Source organism: Pangasianodon hypophthalmus, chromosome 22, assembly GCF_027358585.1.
Source record: "Pangasianodon hypophthalmus isolate fPanHyp1 chromosome 22, fPanHyp1.pri, whole genome shotgun sequence".
Taxonomy (NCBI): domain Eukaryota; kingdom Metazoa; phylum Chordata; class Actinopteri; order Siluriformes; family Pangasiidae; genus Pangasianodon; species Pangasianodon hypophthalmus.
Window position 1 is genome coordinate 1,593,010 of NC_069731.1, and position 22,824 is coordinate 1,615,833.

The 22,824-nt window shown below is 39.2% G+C and overlaps 3 protein-coding genes across 8 annotated transcripts in view; all 3 read right to left on the reverse strand.

Moving 5' to 3' along the window:
* Nucleotides 1-138: 138 nt before the first annotated feature.
* On the reverse strand, nt 139-4,617 carry LOC113532867 (speriolin-like protein). The gene is made up of 4 exons (XM_026924542.3): nt 4,440-4,617; nt 1,992-2,129; nt 1,735-1,859; nt 139-471 (listed from the first exon to the last, which is right to left on the reverse strand). Exons 1-4 carry the CDS (start codon nt 4,615-4,617, stop codon nt 139-141), a joined length of 774 nt encoding a protein of 257 aa, XP_026780343.1.
* A 1,054-nt stretch (nt 4,618-5,671) lies between these two features.
* On the reverse strand, nt 5,672-14,385 carry grinab (glutamate receptor, ionotropic, N-methyl D-aspartate-associated protein 1b (glutamate binding)). Its single transcript, XM_026924935.3, has 7 exons — nt 14,227-14,385; nt 10,478-10,825; nt 10,244-10,356; nt 9,165-9,365; nt 7,367-7,495; nt 7,049-7,192; nt 5,672-6,579 (listed from the first exon to the last, which is right to left on the reverse strand). Exons 2-7 carry the CDS (start codon nt 10,818-10,820, stop codon nt 6,430-6,432), a joined length of 1,080 nt encoding a protein of 359 aa, XP_026780736.3. The 5' UTR covers nt 10,821-10,825; nt 14,227-14,385; the 3' UTR covers nt 5,672-6,429.
* Nucleotides 14,386-16,761: 2,376 nt separating this feature from the next.
* kif13a (kinesin family member 13A) overlaps nt 16,762-22,824 on the reverse strand; it is a 48,821-nt gene continuing 42,758 nt past the window's right edge. For 2 of the 6 annotated variants that reach the window (XM_053227954.1, XM_053227955.1), the window contains 4 exons: nt 22,810-22,824; nt 22,143-22,259; nt 19,946-20,777; nt 16,762-19,783 (listed from right to left, as the gene is read on the reverse strand). The exon at nt 22,810-22,824 is cut by the window's right edge and continues 137 nt beyond it. In XM_053227954.1, the coding sequence (XP_053083929.1) occupies nt 19,644-19,783; nt 19,946-20,777; nt 22,143-22,259; nt 22,810-22,824 (1,104 nt within the window). In that variant the 3' untranslated portion in view covers nt 16,762-19,643. The remainder of the gene's footprint in view (nt 19,784-19,945; nt 20,778-22,142; nt 22,260-22,809) is intronic. The other 4 variants (XM_053227960.1, XM_053227956.1, XM_053227957.1 and 1 more) reach the window with 3 other exon arrangements.

The following is a 22,824-nucleotide window of genomic DNA, read 5'->3' on the forward strand; positions in this document are numbered from 1 at the left end:
TGTTCTTGGTGTGTGGAATGTGATAATATCTGTGAACTGTATGATAAATAAAAGTAAACAGTAACTTCACGTTCCAGGCTTTTTAATGACTAACTGATTTAGCAGCTTGGGGAAAGTGAGATAGCGCACACGTTAGCGCTACCACAGGATGATCGGCTTTCCGTCCTTCTCCGCCAGGTAGCACAGGCAGCTGAAGAGCACCAGCAGGTCTTTCAGCAGGCTGGACGGCGCCATCTCCACCATCACGCACCGCAGGAGGTCCAGGTCGTTGTAGCCCCGCTCCTGAGCCATGTGTGTGTCGGGTCGTTCCTTCAGGATGCCGTACGTGTTGATGATGAACTCGGTGAAGGGAGGATGGAGCGTCGTGTTGTAGCCCAAAGCACCAAGCCGATCCATCAGATCCACATGGCGCTCGGTCATCTCAGACCTGTACGCCTCGTCCACCTGTCCTGTCAGAGGATGTGTAGACACCTGCCAAGGACATTACCCTGATATCACTGCTGTGACCTATGACCTGTAAACAGCTCGTCTGTGCTGTAACTCACTTGTACTTTTACCTCTACTACCTCACCTGTATTATGACCTAGGACTTGTACTACCTCACCTGTATTATGACCTAGGACTTGTACTACCTCACCTGTATTATGACCTAGGACTTGTACTACCTCACCTGTATTATGACCTAGGAGCTCTACTACCTCACCTGTATTATGACCTAGGACTTGTACTACCTCACCTGTATTATGACCTAGGACCTCTACTACCTCACCTGTATTATGACCTAGGACTTGTACTACCTCACCTGTATTATGACCTAGGACCTCTACTACCTCACCTGTATTATGACCTAGGACTTGTACTACCTCACCTGTATTATGACCTAGGACTTGTACTACCTCACCTGTACTAAAAGATCTATACAGCCTCAGCTGTACTTTGACCTGTGACCCATGCTAACTCACCTGTACTTTGACCTATACCAGCTCACCTTTGAGATGAGACATACTAGCTCACCTGTTTTATGACCTATGTTTTCTACCAGCTCACCTGCACTTTGACCTATGACCTATACTAGCTCACATCTACTAAAAGACCTATACAGTGACTCATAATAGTTCACCTGTACTTTTACCTCAACTAGCTAACCTGTGCTCTAAGACTCATATTAGCTTACCCGTATTATTGTTTATGGCTTATACTAACTCACCTGGACTTTGACCTATGACCTATACTAACTCACCTGTGCTATAAGTCCTAGCTAGACTACCTCACCTGGCCTTTGATCTGTGAGCCATACTAGCCTGTACTGTAACATATAATCTATACTAGCTTACTTCTGTTGTGACGTCTGACATCTACTAACTAGCTCACCTGTACTTTGACCTGTGACCCGTAATAGTTCACCTGTACTTTTACCTTGACTAGCTAACCTGTGCTCTAAGACTCGTACTAGCTTATCCATATTATTGTTTATGACTTATACTAACTCACCTGGACTTTTGATCTTGAATTTGACTTTGACCTATGACCTGTACTAACTCACCTGTGCTATAAGACCTAGACTTGCTCACCTGGCCTTTGATCTGTGACCCATACTAGCCTGTACTTCTAATCTATACTGGCTTACATGTATTATGATGTATTACCTCTACTAACTAGCTCACCTGTACTTTGATCCATGATCTTTACTACTTTGCTAGCATCTCACCTTTACTATGACCTACACTAGCTCACCTGGATGATCTTGTCCTGTATGTTCTGCACGGTGAAGCCGTACAGTCTCGTCTGTTTGTAGAAGACGTGGGAGAGGATCCTGCGCTCCAGCTGGAAGGCGATTTCCCCCAGCAACCGCTCGGGATCTGAGGGTCGTTAGACAACAGTTTAACGTTTGCACATACGCTTTATTGTTGAAAACAAACTAAGTGAAGTCCTTGACTGTGTGTATGAATTAACAACATCAACATCATGATGTCTGTCAGAATGAAACCCACCTTTCACCGTCTGGCGGGACGAGGAGGACGACGTGTCAGGACGTGCCGAAGACGACGTGCGATGAGGTGCGATAAGACCGGCTCTGAATGAGCTCTCGTCCACAAGACTGTCACGCCACGGGAACGTGGGTTTCCTCCCTGAAACACACACATTATGAATACAAAAACATTCTCAAAACATGGTGACTTTTGAAATATGTTTTCATATTCTGTCTGGAAATTGTGACTGTAATGAAATCTTGTTGAATGAATACCCAATATTCTTCATCTTTAACACACTGCCATTTTGTTTTAAGTCACTGAAGTTAAAATGATGTAACACCACTGACACCACTGACAACTGGGTTACACCAGTCACACCACTGACAACTATTTACACCAGTCACACCACTGACAACTATTTACCCCAGTGACACCACTGACAACTATTTACCCCAGTGACACCACTGACAACTATTTACACCAGTGACACCACTGACAACTGGGTTACACCACTGACAACTATTTACCCCAGTCACACCACTGACAACTGGGTTACACCAGTGACACCACTGACAACTATTTACCCCAGTGACACCACTGACAACTATTTACCCCAGTGACACCACTGACAACTGGGTTACACCAGTGACACCACTGACAACTATTTACCCCAGTGACACCCCTGACATCTATTTACCCCAGTCACGCCACTGACAACTGGGTTACACCACTGACAACTATTTACCCCAGTCACACCACTGACAACTGTTTACCCCAGTCACACCACTGAGAACAGGGTTACACCACTGACAAATTTCCATTAAAGATGTATTTTCTTCCCTAGACGAGGTCCCACCCTCAGTTATTGATGATTGTCTTATACAGTTCAGGGGAAACAAATGTCAGCTATCTTTAATTTATGAAAGGTTACTAGCAGCTATTTCCCCCTCTACAAAGTTGATCAGAGAGGAATGGGAGCGAGAGATTGGAATTGGAATCTCTGAGGAGATTTGGCAGAGTGGCTTGGAGGATATTGATAAGCAATCGGTCAACACTAGATTATGCCTCATTCAATTTAAGGTCCTACACAGATTACACTTTTCTAAAAAGAAATTACATAGGATTTTCCCCAATGTCTCTCCTATTTGTGATAAGTGTAAATCGGAGGATGCTGATTTAGCTCATAGTTTTATATTCTGTCATAAAATACAGGGATTCTGGTGTGAAGTTTTTAAAGTGCTTTCAGATGTCCTTAGTGTAAACTTGGATCCAGACCCAGTGCTCATTATATTAGGACATTCTAATTATACATATTCATTGAACAGTGCTCAACAGAAATTCCTTACATATTGCTTGATAACAGCCAAGAAACTGTTATTACTGTTCTGGAAAAAGGTTAATCCTCCTGCTGCTAAACTATGGCTTGAGGAGCTGGTATCTACTCTGCACTTGGAGCGAATCAGATATCTTTTAAAAGGCAACACTGGACAGTTTCACAAGATTTGGGACCCTTTCTTCTGTTACCTCAAGAGGAATTCTATTCCTTAATGCAATGTATTGTAACTTAAAAGCTGTTTTGAATGTCACTGTATCTTATATTAACAGGCTGGGGAAGGGGTGTTACATGTTTTTTTTTTTTTTGTTTTTTTTTAACTTATTTATTTACTTATTTATTTATTTTATTTGAAAGTTTCTGTGCATATAAAAATTACTACTGGAACTTGTGATTATTGTAAGGTTATTCGATGACTGAATAAAAAACTTATTTGACAAAAAAAAAAGATGTATTTTCCAGAATGGCATCAACAATGCCTCAAAGCACACCTCATTAATCACACCGGCGTCAATTGATTATCCAGTTAATTCTATTTTCTTTTAAATAAAACATAAAAAAATAACAGAACTATTTAATGTAACTCTTTAAACTATTTATACTCTCTTTTTTTATTTCAGAATTTTCCAGAACACATTGGGTCCAAGCTGCTTTATTGATAAGCGACTTGTTTTTGATTTTTTTGAAATTTGGATTAAAATCCAGTTCAATTAATCAGTCAAACAGACTAATCACTATACGAACAAGATAATAAATAAAAACATATCTATCAGTAAATATAAATGTAAGTATATAATATATATCGTATATGTAAAGTGGAGGATTCCTGGAATAAAATGAGCCTGTTAAATTTACACATCAACTTAAAAATATTAACTTTTATTTCATCGATTCATTTCAATCGTCGCCTTTTTAAATCCGGATTGTCGGACCGTTACACCTCTAACTTACAGACCTACTTGTTTTTGAGTTTTTAAGGTTTGGATTAAACCCAAGCGACCAATCAAACCAGCTAATGATGATAAGGACCTAATGATAAGTAGAATCATTTGGATTAATGGTGGGTTGTGATTTCATGTGATAAATAAAATAAGATCACAGATCTGAGTTTGAGGGCTGCTGATGTGGGCTACCTGCGCTCATCTCGCTTTTCTCCGCGTCCGCATCGCTGCTTGAGGGGAAGCTGTCCAGCCTCGAGCGCAGCTCCAGATTCTCCTTCACCACACTCTGCAGCGTTTTCAGATCCTCCACCTGACGCCTGAGCTTCTCGTTCTGAAGAAGCAGCGAGGCGTTAAACTCACGTTCATCCATCACGAAAACTTTAAAACCTTAAATTGCAGATGAAGCAGAAAAACAGCGTTCACCTCTGAGACAGAGCAGCTGAAATGAGTGGGTTGTGAGTTCTGACTGACATCAGTGATGCGAAATTCAGAATTATTGTGTGTTGTGATGTCACACACGGCGTGACCTCACAGACCGCAGCGGAGCTCTGCTCTAATTCTGTGTTTCAAAAAAATCCCTGGACTCAGATGTGGCACTTTTTAAGCGCTGTGATTGGCCAGTGGTTCATGTTCAACATTCAAGCACAAATCTGAAACTTTTTAATGCGTTTCCACTGGACAGTGCGATACCATACCGTACCGTACCGATCCACAATCCTGTCCTATTTCCTCACTGTTTCCATTGCAGATTGAACCGTACTGTAACTAACACCAGTACTGAGTCGGGTTTCCAAACAGCGACGTGTGGGAGGAGCTAGAAATACTACAGATCACTGATTGGTCAAATACAACAATCACAGAATGTCATATTTGAATTTCATCATGTTTATGTTTACGTCATTTTGGAAAACTACTTGTTAACAAGAAACAGCATTAAAAGTGGAATTTTAGTATTTAATTCAGTTTACTGATAAATTAGTGAAGATTAGCAAGAAATGTGTTAACACCTCTAACACAAACACAACTCAACGCTAGCTAATAAACACGACGTCATCATGTAGACGTCTTCTCGGATTCTCCAACACGCTCTTTCCTGCAGAGATTAAAGTTTTGGCACCCCTTGTTGTACAGGAGACATGCAACAGTACCACACATTTAAATCGTAAAATAAACGTCCATTTTCTCATTTTGCATTGAAGAAATTTTGTTGAATAATCGATTACGTGATGATGTGATGAATACTGGAGTGGTAGAACATGTCTATGATGAAAAATAGATTTAAAAAATGCTAATTATGCATATTTTTAATTTAAATGGTTAGGCTTGAAAATGTAGTTTTAAATTGCGTGTAATTTGTAAGAGCAGGATTTTTTTCTGTAAATCGTGAAGATGATGTGAATATTGAACAGATCATCAGGCAGATATCAGACAGGGAAAAAGGTTTTTTATTCATTTATCAGACATACATTATTGAAAAATACAGATTTAATTAAACAGAACAATTATTTTGAAATACAACAATGAAAACTAATCAAAGATTGATTTAAGAACCTTTAATAAAACTAAAAGTCTAAGTGTTAGTTCAAGAAAAAAAAAAAAAAAAATGATATCACACGGTAGTTAACGGTCTATTAATATATCGTTACACACTACAGATAAATGATCACTGCATTAAGGGGGTAATAAATGCAAGACTCACAACATCACAACAAAAAAACGATCTAAGAGGAGATTCCGATCTGTATTTACAGGAAGAGCAGCACTGCAATCGGGAAAGTAATGTAGTAATGATAAGATGGTGAAAAAATCTGAGCGCTGATTTTTATTAAAAAAAAAAAAAAAAAGTCCAGATTTGTTGGAGACGACGCCACAAAAGCTGATTGACGAGACGCCATTTTGGGATGCGCGTTTAGCACACCACGCTAAACCATTACATGTTAGCGACATTAGCTAAGATGGATTGACTGTGTGGAGCGAAAGTGGAATCCGTTTACTGGATTGGTATTTAATATAATAATAATAATAATAATAATAATAATAATAATATTAATAATAAGCTGGTTCACATTTTATTTATTCATTTTTTTACACAAACGTTGATAAAACAGGCTAGTTTAGTTTTAAAGATATTAAAGACAGAAGCGACGTGTAAAAGGCCTGCGTTTAATCTCCCTGCTGTGTGTTAGTTACGGCTTCGGCCGATGATCTGTAGGATGAACAGGAAGATGTTGATGATGTCCAGGTAAAGGTTCAGCGCCCCGAACACGTACTCCTCGGGACTCAGAGACAGTTTCTTGTTCCCCAGGAGCAGCTGCGTGTCCACGGCCAAAAACTGCAACACAACACGCGTACGTTATTCACAGCACAGTAACAGCACGCAAAGCTAAAGCTAGCGATCGCACGACTTACGTATGATGATGTTACCAGCTAGCTGATAGTAAACTAGCTCTCACAAGTGGACACGAGCGGGATTTCAGTATCAGAGTCCCGATTTACAGCCTTATTTTGCTCACGAACCTGTCTGAATGTGTTCCCTTGACAACCACCGTCTGTTCATCGCTACCACGAGCTACGTTAGCTTGCTCAGCTTGGCTAGCTAGCTTGCTGATTCCTTGTCTAAAAGTTTTAAGCTGTAGACAGCGTTCCACAGGGACGTCAGCAGGATCTGCGTAAATTGACTCGGAGCTTTTCAGGATTTTACAAAACTCTCGAGCTTCCTGGAACGAACCCCTTTTCCCTCAACACTCCACGATAATGTTTAAAACGTAAAAAATAAATAAATAAATAAATAAAAGTCTTACGCAGGTGAAGAGGAGCGCGCCCAGCGAGGCGTACACGATCTGCAGGATGTTGTTACGGATGAAGATGCAGAGGATCGAGAAGACGAAGAGGACGATCAGGCACACGAACAGGACTCCGGCACAGGAAGTGAAGTCGTACTTGGTCTGTGTGGGTTTGTAAAGGGAAAAGGAAAAAAAAAAAAAAAAAAAAAAGGCTTAATTAGATTCATAATGAAGTTATATAAACAGAGAAGAGTCGCTAATCAGTTGTAATAACACACTCCACCCTGATTCCTGGAAAGGAAAGTGCTGAAATAGTTTGTAATCCAGAGCGCTGACCTGCAGAGAGAAGAGCACCACTGTGAAGCAAACCACCACGGTGATGCCGACGGCCATGATGACGGCGTCCGTGTCGTAGAAGCTGGCGATCATGCCCGTCATGTACGACAAGCTCAGGGTCAACACCGACTGAAAGCAAAAGCGCCAAAACACATCAAAACACGTCAGAATGCGTCGAAACATCAAAACACGTCAAAACGCGTCAAAACATCAAAACACGTAAAAACTTCAAAAAACGTCAAAACGCGTCAAAACAAGTCGAAACATCAAAACAATCTACACCATCACTTTACTTTCACCTGATCAGTCGATCAACACAGACAGGCTCAGGGGCTGCAGATCAGCTTTATTTATTTATTTATTTGTTTGTTTGTTTGTTTTAAACTTGGCACTAATCTTAGCAGCTAATATTGCTAACAAGTCATGGAAGTTTGTAGCCTCCAGTTTAGCGTTGTACATCTAACATCGCTTAAATCATCACACATCGCAACACGACGCAGAACACACTGTTTCTGTAAAGAACTGTATTTAATAAAAATAGCTAATAAAAATATTAAAAATGCACGATTAATAAATATAATTATATAATAAAATACAACAGCAGGTCATTGAATAAAACGTACAAATAGAGCGATACGACGATATAATAATAATAATATTGTGATGTAAATTAGGTCACAATACGCTTTTCTACAAAACCTTTTTATAAAATTTGTTAATTTTTAAAAACATAAATCTAACTGACTGGAAGCAGCTGATGATGTTGATAATGATGTTCAAATTTTGTACTTAATCTCTAAAACTGTTACAATTTTTACAGAGTTTATATTTTTTTCTTCCTTTGCGGTGTTAAATATCTATAGAAATAAAAATGATATTTTTGTTATATTTGTTTTGTAGACATTAAATAAATCAAAGAGTTCAAAAAAAAAAAAAAAAACACTACTGTATTGCAGTTTATTTGTTCGCAAACCGAAATGTTGTTATACATCGCGTATCTCTTCGCGAATCTAACACCTAACTCCGCCTTCAGAATGTAGGCCACGCCCCCTACACGAGTCTCACACCAAAGTTTATCCTTTTGTCTATTTATTTAAAAATAACGGTGTGCCATAGTGCGTCAGAAACCTCATCAGGAAGTTTAACGCTGCCTTCAAGTCGTGACGGAAATAATCACCGCTACAGTGTCGTAATTATCGCTCGGGAAAGCGTTTCGTTCTACGAGTCGTGACTTTGCGAGTTTAACAGAAAGCTCACGGCGGCTCCTCAATACGAACGTGACGTTTACGGCATACGATAATTCTGCATATTAACTGCTGAGTTCTTTATTTCCTTTCAGTAACAAACATTAACTGCTTGTCATTGTTTGTCATTGATACAAAAAAATTTAATATAAACAAATGTTTTCTCATGCTGTTTGTTTTTTTTTTTTTCGACCAAAACCGTTAGAACAGACGTCACGCTGCGCTCCGAACTCGTACGCACGAACTTCCGAGGAGGACCTAAAGGCAGCAGGACGCACGGCGCTAAACTGCTGATTGGTGCAGGCGCCGAAATAAATGACTAATAACACAATTTAGAACAAAATGTAACTAAATTTCAGATTCCATATCTGTGGTGATTGAATACATTTGTTATTTTGGATATTATCTTATTTTTGTTTAAGTTTTTTGCAGATTTCAAAACAAAAGATCTTATCCAAGTCCAGTTAGTAATTATATAACATGCAATAATAATAATAATAATAATAATAAGAAGAAGAATAACAGTGTGAGGTGTAATAGTGCGATGTCGTTACCAAGGCGACCAGGTTCCACGGGTGTTTGCGGCGGAATTCTCCGCAGCAGCTGATGGTGATGAGCGAAACAAAGAAGATGATGTAGGACACGTAGTAGGTCCAGATGTTGTGCCTCACGAACGTCTTGATGTTGTGCTCGAAGGTGAAGAGAGCGACGAAGGAGAAGGTGACAACCAGCTGCACGGTGAGAACGAGGAAGACCTGCGAACACACACACACACACACACACACACACACAGCGTTTTATTCCTCTTACACCACGGCAATTTGCCAATGATCACAAAGAACAACAAACACAACAAATTGAACCGTTTATAGTCACATTAAATGTTTCATCAAACAAGTGAGTTCCTGTTCTCGCTTACGTTATAGCAGCTATAAACGCTCGTTCCCTCTCCAGCCTCTTTCTCTCTCTCTCTCTCTCTCTCTCTCTCCAAGTTAATAACGCTGAAAATGTTAGGTCATGTTTCCGAGAGAAACCAAACGAAGCGTAAACTCCTCTGTCGGAAAACTTAAAGTTACAGCTTTACCTCTGACGCTGGAGACTCCTTCCATAAACGTTACATACGTTACGTTATTATTTTACCGAGCGCATTAATACAAACCCTGTGATCTGCAGCTGTGCTACTTTAAAGAAAGTTAATCAACACCTTCTGACCAATCAGAATCCAGAATTAAACATCGCTGTGGTGTCATATGATTTCAGGTTTTTTCTGGGTGTGGTTTTATTTACATATTCATGAATATGCAGATTTTTTTTAAAGTGTCAGTACTTCTGAGGCTGTTTCGTGTTCTCTAAATGTTTGTAAAAAATATTACATTTATAATCAGGATTGAAGGATAACGACTATAACGATAACCATGATTATTTTTTCATGATTATTCTGCTAATTCCAGGAAACAAAACAGTTTTATTATATTATTAATCGTTATAAATAAATCTTTTATTTCACACAAGCCTGTATTTCTTCGCACGGGTAAATCTTCGGTTACGTTGATCGAGTGCTAATCTTCTAAAATAAAATTTAAACACAATTAAATTAAAATTCAAACAATCATTTACTCTTTTTTTTTTTTACCTTGCGGATGAACGCTCGTCTCACTGCTTTGTCATCGAATCCCGAGATGGTGATCTCCTCGTGGTGGTACACCGGAGGAGGCTCGTCACTTTGGTAAAAGTTGTTGGATGCATCTGCGTTTCACAAAACAGAAACAGTCAAAAAAAAAAAAAAAAAAAAAAAAAAAAAGCAAACAAAAAATCTGTTTCATTCAGAAATAAAATCTGTTTGCCGGTCAGAGACACGCCCCCTCACCCGGAGTGTACTGGTACGGAGCCGGATTCGGAGCCGGATTCGGAGCCGGATTCGGAGTTGGAGTGAGATTCGGATTCGGAGGTGCTGGGTTGTAGGGAGTCGTTTGTGGAAAGGGAGCCGGTGGATATCCGGGTCCGCCCTGACCGTACATCGGATGCATAAAAGCTCCCGGAGGAGGAAAGGGAACACCGCCGGGCGCTCCGGGTTCTCCCGGGACTCCGGGCATCCCGTTGTAGTCCGGAGGAGGCAGGACGAATCCGACGGGGTTCGGCTGCCCGGGGTTTGGCAGCGGAGGTGAGCCGCTGTCCACGAACTGCACGTATCCACTTTTATTCTGCGACATGGTGGCTATAAAGATAAAAAAAAAAGAAAGAAAAGATTTATTATTTATTTTACAAAAAAAAAAAACAAAATGAGAGAGTAACAGACATTTTAATCTGGACTACTGACTGAAAATTTCTGATTTTTCTTTCAATTCTTTTCACTCTTCAGATATTTTTCATCAATAATTTTTTCATACATTCACAAAAAAAACAAAACAAAACAAAAAATATATATATATTATAAATAAGAAACATATATATAAAGAAATATATATATATTTCTTATTTATTTCTTATTAGATTTATTATTTGTTATTATTTATTTTACAAAAAAAAACACAAAATGAGAGTAATAGTCATTTTAGTCTGGACTACTGATTAAAAATTACTGATTTTAATGTCAATTCTTTTCACTCGTTGGATATTTTTCATCAATACTTTTTATACATCCACAAAGAAAAATTATACATACATATATAACTTTTTGAATTTGAAGATCAGGGTAAATTTAACTTATTTGTCTTCTGGGAAACATGTAACTATCTTCTGTAGCCTCTGAAGGGCGGTACTAAATGACTACATGTAAACATCTTTTATGTGAAATATCTTATTCAGGTCAGCACTAAAACAATAACATGCATTTTGTATGATCCTCTTATTTTGGTGAAATAATAAACATTTTGCAGATTCTCAAAAGGGGATGTAAACTTTTGACCTCAACTGTATATATATGTGTGTGTGTATGTGTGTGTGTGTGTGTGTGTGTAAGAAATTAATCCTTAATTAACCGGGAAACAACAGCCTACTCATTTACGCATTAAAAAAAAGAAGCTCTGATACTAACATCCGATACGCGATCAGTCTCAGCAACAATAATTCATCACTATCACGATAAATTATATCACAGTACGCTTCTCTAAATGATTATCTTTTAATCATTTAAACAAATTCATTACAAACTGCCTGGAAGCAGCTGATGCGATGTTACACGATGATAAAATGTCGATATCGGGATAAATGATGTCACAGGACGCTCTTCTGCGATACTGTAATATCTTTCTATAAAATTATTTATTTATTACTTTTTATTGTTACAAGTGGCTGATGTGGTGTTAAAATTCTTTACGCTACTTTAAAAATAGTTTTTAGTGTCAAATATTTTTAAACATAACCAATGTTTTTTAGAAAATCTATAAAAACAAAAATCACATTTTATTTTATATCTGCTTATTAAAAATGAACAAATGTGTTATTTATAATTTTAAAAAATGCAACACTACTGTTTTGACGAGTGAAAGTTATTTTTATCTCCTGGTTGTTTTTATCTCCATCAGGCTTCAGCAGTTTTATCACTTCACCGAAACTTTGAGTATTTTTTTCTTATTTGGGGAGCGATTTCGCTTTTGTGGCGTTAAAATGCGTAAAAATTTACGCAAACTACACACACATAGTGTTCAGAAATAATTCTATGAAATAATCGTAGCGATAAACTGATGGAAAAGTTTGACTAATGGGACTGTAATTAAAATAAACCAAACCAAAAAATCCGGAGGTTTAATAATACGAATCTTGATATATATATATATTTTTAAATTTCTGTTGCAGGCATTTTAATTTCTAAAACGATCATTTATTATAAAAATCATTCATCATGAAAAGCGTTACGCTTCATTCAGTCGGGGTGAAATAACACCACGAGTCTGACCTTAACACGAATTAATAATTCATAATTAATAATTAATAATTAACCTGCATTAGGTAAGAGCTGGAAAAAAAAATTGGTTAAATGGGTGGAGTTAAATAAGATTAGAATTTTTTTGTTTACTCATTAAGCCCGCCCCCAAATTTCCACCCATGTGCACTAAACTCCGCCCCCAAAACTTACACCGGTCCAACTCGAGCTAGCATGCTAACTAGACTGTCATGTGATGTGAAGGGGGCGTGTCTATAAAATGACTGACACGAGCCTGATCCAAACATAAACAAACATTCTGCAGGTTTCCGAACTGGATTTTTTTCCAGCTACGTAACTCACGTGCTCCGAGACAGCGGCTTAAACTCTTATTTTTCATCATTTCTTCATAATTTTGCAAATTATCTCTTCTAGTAAGAAATGAAAAATATTGCTTATTGCACCTTTAAACCAATTCTTTCATTTTCTCACTTTTTTGCTTTGTTAATTAACTTTGTCATTTCACTTAAGTTAAAAAAGAAGCTTTTATTATTATTATTTTTTTAATCGAATACATTTCCTTAATGTCTGTCAAACTCCGAGTCTGAACTCAATCACGTGAGACGGATCGTGCGTGTTGAGCTGCGTCACATCCGTCACGCTCCATAGCGCTAACATCTGATACGCAACACGACACTTCATGTTGTTTATCTCCTGAATATTTCCTGGAAATCCCCTGACCCCAAAGTTCCTGTGATGGTTTTTTTACAGTAAACTACACAAAATATAAAAGAAATATAAAAAATGATATAAAAGAAATTTAACAATTTAGATTAAAGTATAGAAACCTAATTGACAAAAATCCTGTATTTTTTTTGTTATATAACATGATCAGTAATTAAAATAAAAAAATTGTAGTATTGTATTCATATATAATTACAACATGTACAAAAAAGTTACATTTTTTAAACAGATGCAAAAGAAAATGATTTATAATATTGGATTTATTATATATTTATATTTTATATATATGTATAATTAAAATACAAATATATATTAGACATTAATTGTAATATTTTATATTTAATAGAAGTAAAAGAATAAATATTATAGTGATACACAATTTCAAAGAGTTAAGGTTTATTATAATTGGATTAAATGATAAAAATGGTGTATTGATATTTAATTTTAACAGATTAATATTTATTTTAAGAGAAATAATAAAGGAAAAATCAGCTGTGGGTTTTTATCATGTGGTTTTTTTTAATCATGTGGTTTCTCTTTCTGTTTGTTCTTCAGGCCTCGTGATCTCACGACACTCTGGCTTCTGTTTTATTAAATTTGAAACCTTTAATTGATTGATTGATTGATTGATTGATTGTTTGATTGGTGAAACAGAAGCTGATGAAGAGCTCAGTCTGTGTGTTACTCTACACTTTACTCTCTCACATCACATTACAGTCAGCTGGTGAAATATTTATCTCCTGCTCATTTCCACGCCATGTCGCAGCTCAAATATACACCCCAGATGTCTTCTTTTAAAACCTGTCTGAACCTCAGACCCTGTACAGTGTATAAAAAGTTCAATAAATGACAGTCATCTGTTTATGAGCTTATAACTGAGCTGAGAAAAAAACCACCATCACAAAGCTGAGGTCTGAGCTCACAGCAAAGTTCGACACATTTCGAGGACAAATTTAACTATTTATTTCATCTACAACATCCAGAAAAGCAGCTCACACAACACAACATACCTCTTTTACACTTTTCTGCGATTATCCGGCGTTTAATCCAACCTTTAACCGACCAAAAAAACCAATTCTCTTCACGACAATATCGCTGGAGCTTCTTATGTTATTCCTCCGCCATCTTTATTCCATCTTTTCCTATTCCAGTCAGGCTCCGCCCCCTTCACGATTAGAATGACAAGCAACCAGCCAATGAGAGTCGACCGATAAGTCACGTGACATACCACCCCCGCTCACTAGGCGATCCCAGGGTCTTATTTTAAATGACGTGACTAGGTATGAACAAACAAACAAACAAACAAATAAACAAACAAACAAACATCCAGGATCCATTTTTAAAGCCTAATTAAGCTGCTCACCTTAAAATAGTTGTATTTTTTAAACCACAAGACTTTGTACATCTTCTGGATGCAAGGTTTCTGTTTATAAAATAAATATATTCAAGTAGAAATGTTTTAAAAATTACTCGAGATCAATACTGTTGTTGTTTTTTTTTTTTTTAATAATCTTCCATTATAAAGTGCAGCACTTTTTTTTTAAACCAAGTCACTCTGTATGCTCAGGTGATGAAAAATAATATTATTAAGTAATGAATAAGTAAGTAATAAGTAATAAACAGACTATATGGCTAAAAGTATGTGCACCCCTGACCATCACATCTATATGTGCTTCATCTGATTCCAGATTCAGCTGTTATAATGAGCTCCACTCTTCTGGGAAGCTTTTCACTAGATGTTGGAGCGTGGCTGTGGGGATGTGTGTTCGTTCAGCTACAAGAGCATTAGTGAGATCAGGCGCTGATGTTGGGTAAGGAGTCTCCAGTTCCAGTTCATCCCAAAGGTGTTCAGTGGGGTTGAGGTCAGGGCTCTGTGCAGGACACTCGAGTTCTTCCACTCCAACCTTCACACACCATGTCTTCATGGAGCTCGCTTTGTGCACAGGGGCATTGTCATGCTGGAACAGGTTTCAGCCTCTTAGTTCCAGTGGAGGGAAATTATAATGCTACAGCACACAGAGACTTTATATACAATTGTGTGCTTCAAACTTTGAGGCAACAGTTTGGAGAAGAGCCACATATGAGTGTGAAGGTCAGGGGTGCACATACTTTTGGCCGTATAGTGAAGGTCTATCATTTTCCACCCCCAGATATCACAGAAGGAAAAAGCCTGTTTCACTCGGAAATACGTCACGTTAAGAAAAATTGCTTTACGATTTCCATCAAAAATAAAATTACGCAATTCAATCAGTCAATCACTAAACGTTTTTCCATTTTCTTATCGTCGTTCTGTCTCGAATCATCTCCACGGTGAAATATATATGGAACACCAAATGTAAAAAGTTTAATACTCTTTTCTATTTGACTATTTGGATTTCTTTCTTTAAAAAAAAAAAAAAAAAAACGTTAAAATTAAACTTTACAAATGTGAGGCGTTGAAACCAAAGATATGGCACTTCAGTGAGAATCAGTCACACACTCACTCCACACACACACACACACACACACACCCACACACAGGTGCAAAAGAAAATTACTTATATTAATGGATTCATTATATATTTATATTTTTATATATAGTTAAAATATAATTATATTATAAATTATTTGTAGTATTTGATTTATATAAATTACTTTTAATAGAAGTAAAAGAATAAATATTATAGTGATACACAATTTCAAAGAGTTAATGTTTATTATAATTGGATTAAATGATAAAAATGGTGTATTGATATTTAATTTTAACAGATTAATATTTATTTTAAGAGAAATAATAAAGGAAAAATCAGCTGTGGTTTTTATCATGTGGTTTTTTTTAATCATGTGGTTTCTCTTTCTGTTTGTTCTTCAGGCCTCGTGATCTCACGACACTCTGGCTTCTGTTTTATTAAATTTTATACCTTTAATTGACTGATTGATTGATTGATTGACTGATTGATTGATTGGTGAAACAGAAGCTGATGAAGAGCTCAGTCTCTGTGTTACTCTACACTTTACTCTCTCACATCACATTACAGTCAGCTGGTGAAATAAAATAAATAAAAAAAACATTTGCAGCTGTTCATGTACATTTAGACGTGCGATTTCCGTAAAAATAACCTAAAAGTTAAAAAGCAAAGTTTTGCCATACATAATAATAAAAATGATCACACAGAAGATCACTGTAAATAATGTAAATAATATATGTAAATGTTAAAAATAAACCTTAACGTTAAATATTTAATGGAGCTGTAGTAAGAATTTGCATACTTTTTACACTTGGGTCGGCCATCTTGCATACACGTGCGCACGGTTAGTATGAAGTATAAAATCGTTCGTCGTATTGTTTAGAGATTGCGAGTTTGAATTCTGACGATGTCTGTAGCCGAGAGTTCACAAGAGAGCGAAATCTGCCGTGTTCTGAGTGGGAGGGGCGTACGGTCTCTCTCTCCTGTCAATCACAATGTCACCAGCCAATCATGTGCGTCTGTGAGGTCATGTATGAGGAAGAGGGCAGATAGCAAATCACCAGACATCTCATGTAAATACAAGTCAGACACGAACACTTTAAACTGTAAACGTTCTGTATTCTAGAAGATCTTTGTACCCATTTTTTCTTGATACATTATAAATACAGTTCTGTACATTATATAGGTTCAAATACAGCTCTATGTACAAGTCCTCGTGAAGGAGAGCAGCTTGTCTTCCAGAGTAAGGGCTTGGGTTTCTTTCATCCAACAGTTACAGCATTAAAACACACTCCCACGATAGTTCTTCAGCAAAAAATAGTCTTTAACTGTACTGACTCCTCCAGCCACGAGGCCAGTGCGCGTCCGTCTCTCCTCGTCCTGTTACCTTTTAAAAAATATATTCATTTAGTTGCATGAGTATAAAAACAATAAGGCATGTGCTGATCATCAGTTATACGATCTGATCGTGATATTTAACACACAGTGTTGTTATTGCGAGCGTCATTACATCAGCCTGTTTTTGACAAATCGGAAGGCAGCTTTGTAACGTTTCCTTTACAACCAGACTGCTACGTGTTACATCGTGATATAATGCAAAACAGTGATAAAGAAATTAAGTGACTGATGTGATCGTTTATAAAAATGCTCTTTAGCACATACTTGTTACAAAGTAAGAAAATATTACTTATTAGTCAAAAAAACTGAAAAGCTGCTGCAGTTAAAAGGGACTGACGCGTCGAACAGCGTCAGCGATGTGTCCGTGGTGAAGTCCGAGCTCGCCCTGCGTTACAGAACAAGGCGTGAACCAAGGTGCTTTTTATGCGTCGGATTTGCAGCTCTCTCTCCGGATCGAGCCTCTCGGGAGGCTCAGTGCATCCAGGACACGTCTCTCCAGTGCAAGCGTTCAGGCAACAGTTCCCAAATAAAGTTCTTTACACAGATACAGTACTCAGAAAACCAGTAAGAAAACAAGGCAACTTCCTGTAACAAACTTCTTACCACAATCTTAAAAGTGTGAGGCGTTGAAACCAAAGATATGGCACTTAAGTGAGAATCAGTCACACACTCTCTTCACACACACACACACACACACACATACACTCACTCACTAGACATGTGCCAATGATTAATTTGTTTATCGCTACACACACTTCAAAATGGCCGACGCTCCTGCGAGTAGGATGTTCGGATACAGCAGTTCCACTAAACACTATACGTTACAGGTGTATTAGCTGATAATAACAAGCCTCCTCCACACACGCTGTAGGGCACTAGGGGGCGCCGATCAGGAGGACTAAAGCTTCCTAAATTCATCTTCAGATGGTGTAACGATTGGACGATTTGGATCAACGCATCAATTTAAAAGGCAACGACTTCAATGAATTGAAGCAACAATCATAGATTTATATTATCGAAAAAAAAAACCAACAAACAATAGGCTTAGAGAGGTGAATTGCCCATAACTCTGATCCTTTTTTTAAAATACTCTGATCCTTCTGTACTTCATCATTTGCAAATTAACGATATTAACGAATTCTCAGGAAGCGTTCACTCTTTTGTCTCCTTCCAAAACCAAACTAAATGTTTTACAATACAATGCAGATGATGTTTAAAAGGACGTGTCTGAGACGTGACGGAGGTCTCTGAGTTGATGAGGAAAGAGTTAACGAGCTCCTAGCTCAGGTATAGCGTACAGACATGGTATGGTCATGTGACCTGCTAATGCGTGGCCACGCCCCTTACAACAAGCGCTTATAGTCGCGAAGACACGCCCATCTCTGTGATTTATACCTGTGACTGATCCTCCAGCTACATGACTCAACAATCCTGAATAGTACTTTAGAGATTTAAATTTGCTATCAAGAACAAATCTCACACACACACACACACACACACACACACACATACATACACACACACACAGGATATTCAATTAGACACGCAAATTAGCCCTTGTTTATTTGGGTTTTAATTTTCTCAGCGTCTGAGAGTCTGGAAAGTCAACTCATTAATTATACGCTGTCTGTCTGAGTTTCACTAAAACTACAAAGATCTGATTAAATTGTATAAAAATATTCACGTTTGTTGAAAGTTTGTGCTCCGAGATAAAACTTGTGCCATTTAAAAGGACAGCATCTTTTAAAGTCTCTTATTTTACTTAGAGGACGATTCTGACAAAGCGCAACGTCGCATGAGTCAGCGTGTCGAGACAATCTGTAAAAATCGTCTTGACAGTAAAGATGAAAAAAAATATGGTGCGATTATGGTGATATTATGATAATATTGACACATGTCTAACACACACACACACACACACACACACTCATATACACACACATATACATGATAAGAACACAAAAGGTTTCAGTTTTAAACAGCAAATTGGAAGCGTCTTTGGTAACACCTGATATAATCACGTGAATAAACAGTAGTACTTTCTCAACTTCAGCTGATTTTCCAGATTTTAGCCTCAAAGCCCCAAAGCTGAATTTCATCCTCACTCAGCCGTGTTCAGTCAAAGTGGTAAAATAAGGCATAAAACGGAAGCTGGCTTGAAGTTAAGTTCGAGCTTAAAAGTCATCGATAAGATATTGTGAGGGAGAATTTGTGCAACGGTGCATTTGACATTCAAAGAGGGATCTTTTTTTTTTTTTTAAATAGTCGTATAATCTAAATAAAAATACACAGGGAAATAAAGAGAGAGAGAGAGAGAGAGAGAAGTCTACGCTAGGTATGTGCCGATAATCAGTTATACGCTATACTGTGATATTTAACACACGATACTGTTATGATAGTCCCTGGATTATGAAGGAAGCTCTGTTATTACGGATGAATAAAAATCCAGCGTTGCGTGCGTCCGTATGGAGAATATTTCATCCTGATAAAATGATCATGATCTGATATTAAATATCGGCCCGTAGCCTGTTCCACATCAACTCTGAACCGAAACCATCCCATAATAAGTGGGCGTGTCTTCCCTACAGCAGTACGGGCTGGAGCTGTGGGTCGGTGTCCATGGAGACGGGCGATCTACTGAGCCACGCCGGACGCACAAACACGCCGTGACCCGTGGCGCAGCGGAAATACACTCGACCCTGCACCGTGCCGTTGTGTTTACCTGCGCGGAGACAAAACACACACACACACACACACACTTTAACACATGCTAATCATGAAAAGAGTAATTTAAATTGGGAAAAAAGTAGAAAAGTCATCTCAGGCTCGTTAAGTAATTAAAAGTAATTAAGAAATGAAAATTCGAATGCGATTTTGTACACACCTACTGCACAGTCCAGCTCCACTCCTACCCAGATGCCCTGGGCGAACTCGACTCCGCCCACATAGTGCACCGTGCCACTCCTCGTGCCCACCCACACCTGCTCTCCAGGTGCCATCCAGTCGGGTAGCTGGGCCACCGGCACGCCCTCCTCGTCCTCAATCGAGGGGGCGGGGCTAATTCTGGCTCCGTTTCTACGTGCCGTGTCCTCTGCTGCAGTGGGGCGAGGGGGCGTCCCGGGTGAGGACGAGGATGAGGACGGACCCTCGTTGCCGTTGTGGAGGTGGCACGGTGCTGCTACAACGTCAGTGCTCACGTGTGCTGGATGTTTGGAGGAAATTCCGGCACGTTCCGCGTCCGTGTGCCAGTCAAAGTGCTTGAGTTCGTCCTCTCCGAATTCGTCCCCGGCGCCTTTGAAGTCTGTGAACTCCTGACTGGTGTTTGAGTGAGCAGACGAGGAGTGGACGTGAGCAGCCTCGTTTAAGGCACTTTTAGCAGTCAGGGAGTTTCTCGCGTGCTCCTGGAGCTCCGCGGCGTCTCTGGAGCCGACGCTGAGACGATCCGAACTCTCGCTGCCTGAGAACGGCGCGTCTGAAAGCGTAGCGTTGGAGGTGCTGTGGGAGAAGTATCCACTCGTACAGCTGCTTGCTGTGGGACTGCGAGACACTTCCTTCTCCGCCCCTCTGTTTCCAGGCAACGAGGCCACGCCCCCGCACAGGCTGGCGTTGTACACCTCGAAGTTGGCGAAGTCCTCGGGGATGTACGTTCGGAAGTGACGGAGAGAAACAGAGGTGGGAGCGCAGCGGTCCAGCTCAGGCTCCTCCTCTTCCGAATCCTGACCAATCATCCGCAAGCAGAAATTAAATCACAGTGCAGGTGAAACTATAAAGGGCTTTTTCGGTTATTTTTAGTGACGCGCAATATCAAGATGTATTATAATTTCGAAGACGTTTCACCACTCGTAATTAGACACTGATTATGATTATCAGACTGAAATGCTGGTATTAGAAGGGACGTATTATCCAACGCAATACACCGATTAAGGTTTACCTGCTACGATTAGCAAAGCAAGTTAACTGTACTAGTTATGTAGTTATGTAGAGGCACCAACATCTCTGCTACTTCCTTCCAGTCTTTATTTTTCTTCGTAACATCTCTATACACACTTAAGAACAGGATAAGATGAAACTAAGTTTTTCTTCCATTTTTGCAGGAACTAAGTGCAGGTAGGAACTAAAGTCTTGAGTGTGGAACTGAAGAAATGTCGGACCGCACGCGCCGTACGATTGGTCCGAGGAATCGTTCTAGCCAATTGTTTGGAGCTGTGTTTTTTTTTTTGTTGCTGTAATTTGCAAAGAAATGAGAAAATTCCTTTTGTGCACATGTATGTAGAAAATGAACGATGGCCTGTCGCTTGCTAGTGGGAACGTAATGTGTGTGTGTGTGTGTGTGTTTATATTAGAGGGGTTACGCAGGGTGTAATGCATGCAGTTAAACAGTGAATGGGTGAATTAGGAGATGATGGAAAGTGTGTGATGAGTGTGTGAGGTAAACAATTTCAAAGAGACATCTCACTCCTTTCCTTATCATTTATGTGTTTAAAACAATGTGTGACCTGAGCAAGTGTGTGTGTGTGTGTGTGCGTGAGAGTATGAAATCTGAGGAAATGTGTGCATGGCCTGGGTGTGTGTGTGTATGTATGTGAAACCTGAAGAAGAGTGTGTGTGTGTTACCTAAGGAAGTGTAAGTGTGTGTGTGTGCATGTGTGTGTGTGAACTGAGGAAATGTGTGTGTGTGTACTGAGGACGCGTAGGGGTGTGTGTGTGCGTACTGAGGATGTGTGTGTGTGTGTGTGTGTGTGTGGGTATGTGTGTGAACTGAGGAAGTGTGTGTGTGTGTGTGTGTGTGTGTGTGTGGGTACTGAGGAAGTGTCGGGGTGTGTGTGCATGTATGTGTGTATGTGTGTGAACTGAGGAAGTGTGTGTGTGTGTGTGTGTGTGTGTGCATGTGTGTGTGTGTGAACTGAGGAAGTGTGTGTGTGTGTGTGTGTGTGTGTGTGTGTGGGTACTGAGGAAGTGTGTGTGTGTGTGTGTATGTGTGTGTGGGTACTGAGGAAGTGTCGGGGTGTGTGTGCGTGTGTGTGTGTGTGTGTGAGTGTGTGTGTGTGTGTGTGTGAGTGGTGTATAGATCTGACACTTACAGCAGTGTGTGTAGGTGTGACTCTGAGGTGGGTGTGGTTTGTCGTGCTGCAGTGGCCCTCACTCCGAGCCCGTGGGCGGAGCCAGGGGCCACCTCGAGCCACTAACCAGCGCATGCTCTGTAACACACACACACACACACACACACACACACGTAGCATGCAGTACAGCGCATCCAGGAAGGTGCAGAGGGGAGCTGCGAGGTTAGAGGTGAGCTTTGCATGTTTGTGTGTGTGTGTGTGTGTGTGTGTGTGTAAAACATGCAGAAACATTCCTTCTTACTGCCAAACACACGGACAAACTTTATACAGTGTGTGTGTCAATGATCGCGATACTCAACATGCACACGTGTGTGTGTGTGTGTGTGTGTGTGTATGATCTGAATTTATTAATATTTCAAGAAATAGCTAGTAATGAAAATGAATTAAATTAAACACATCAGCTTGTGCCTGTGCTCATGCTTTCAGGAAGTGACCGCTCTGCGCCAGGAGGCAGCTGATTGGCTGGAGGTGTGATGACATCACACATGGAGCTTTATCTTTACTTATGATGTCATGATTATTGGTTACTGATGGATGTGATATGAGGAATGAAGAATGGGGTTAGGTGGAGGATTGGAGAGTGTGTGTAGAGTGTGTAAAAGTGTGTGTGTGTGTGTGTGTGTGTTACCTCCTGCCCCAGCAG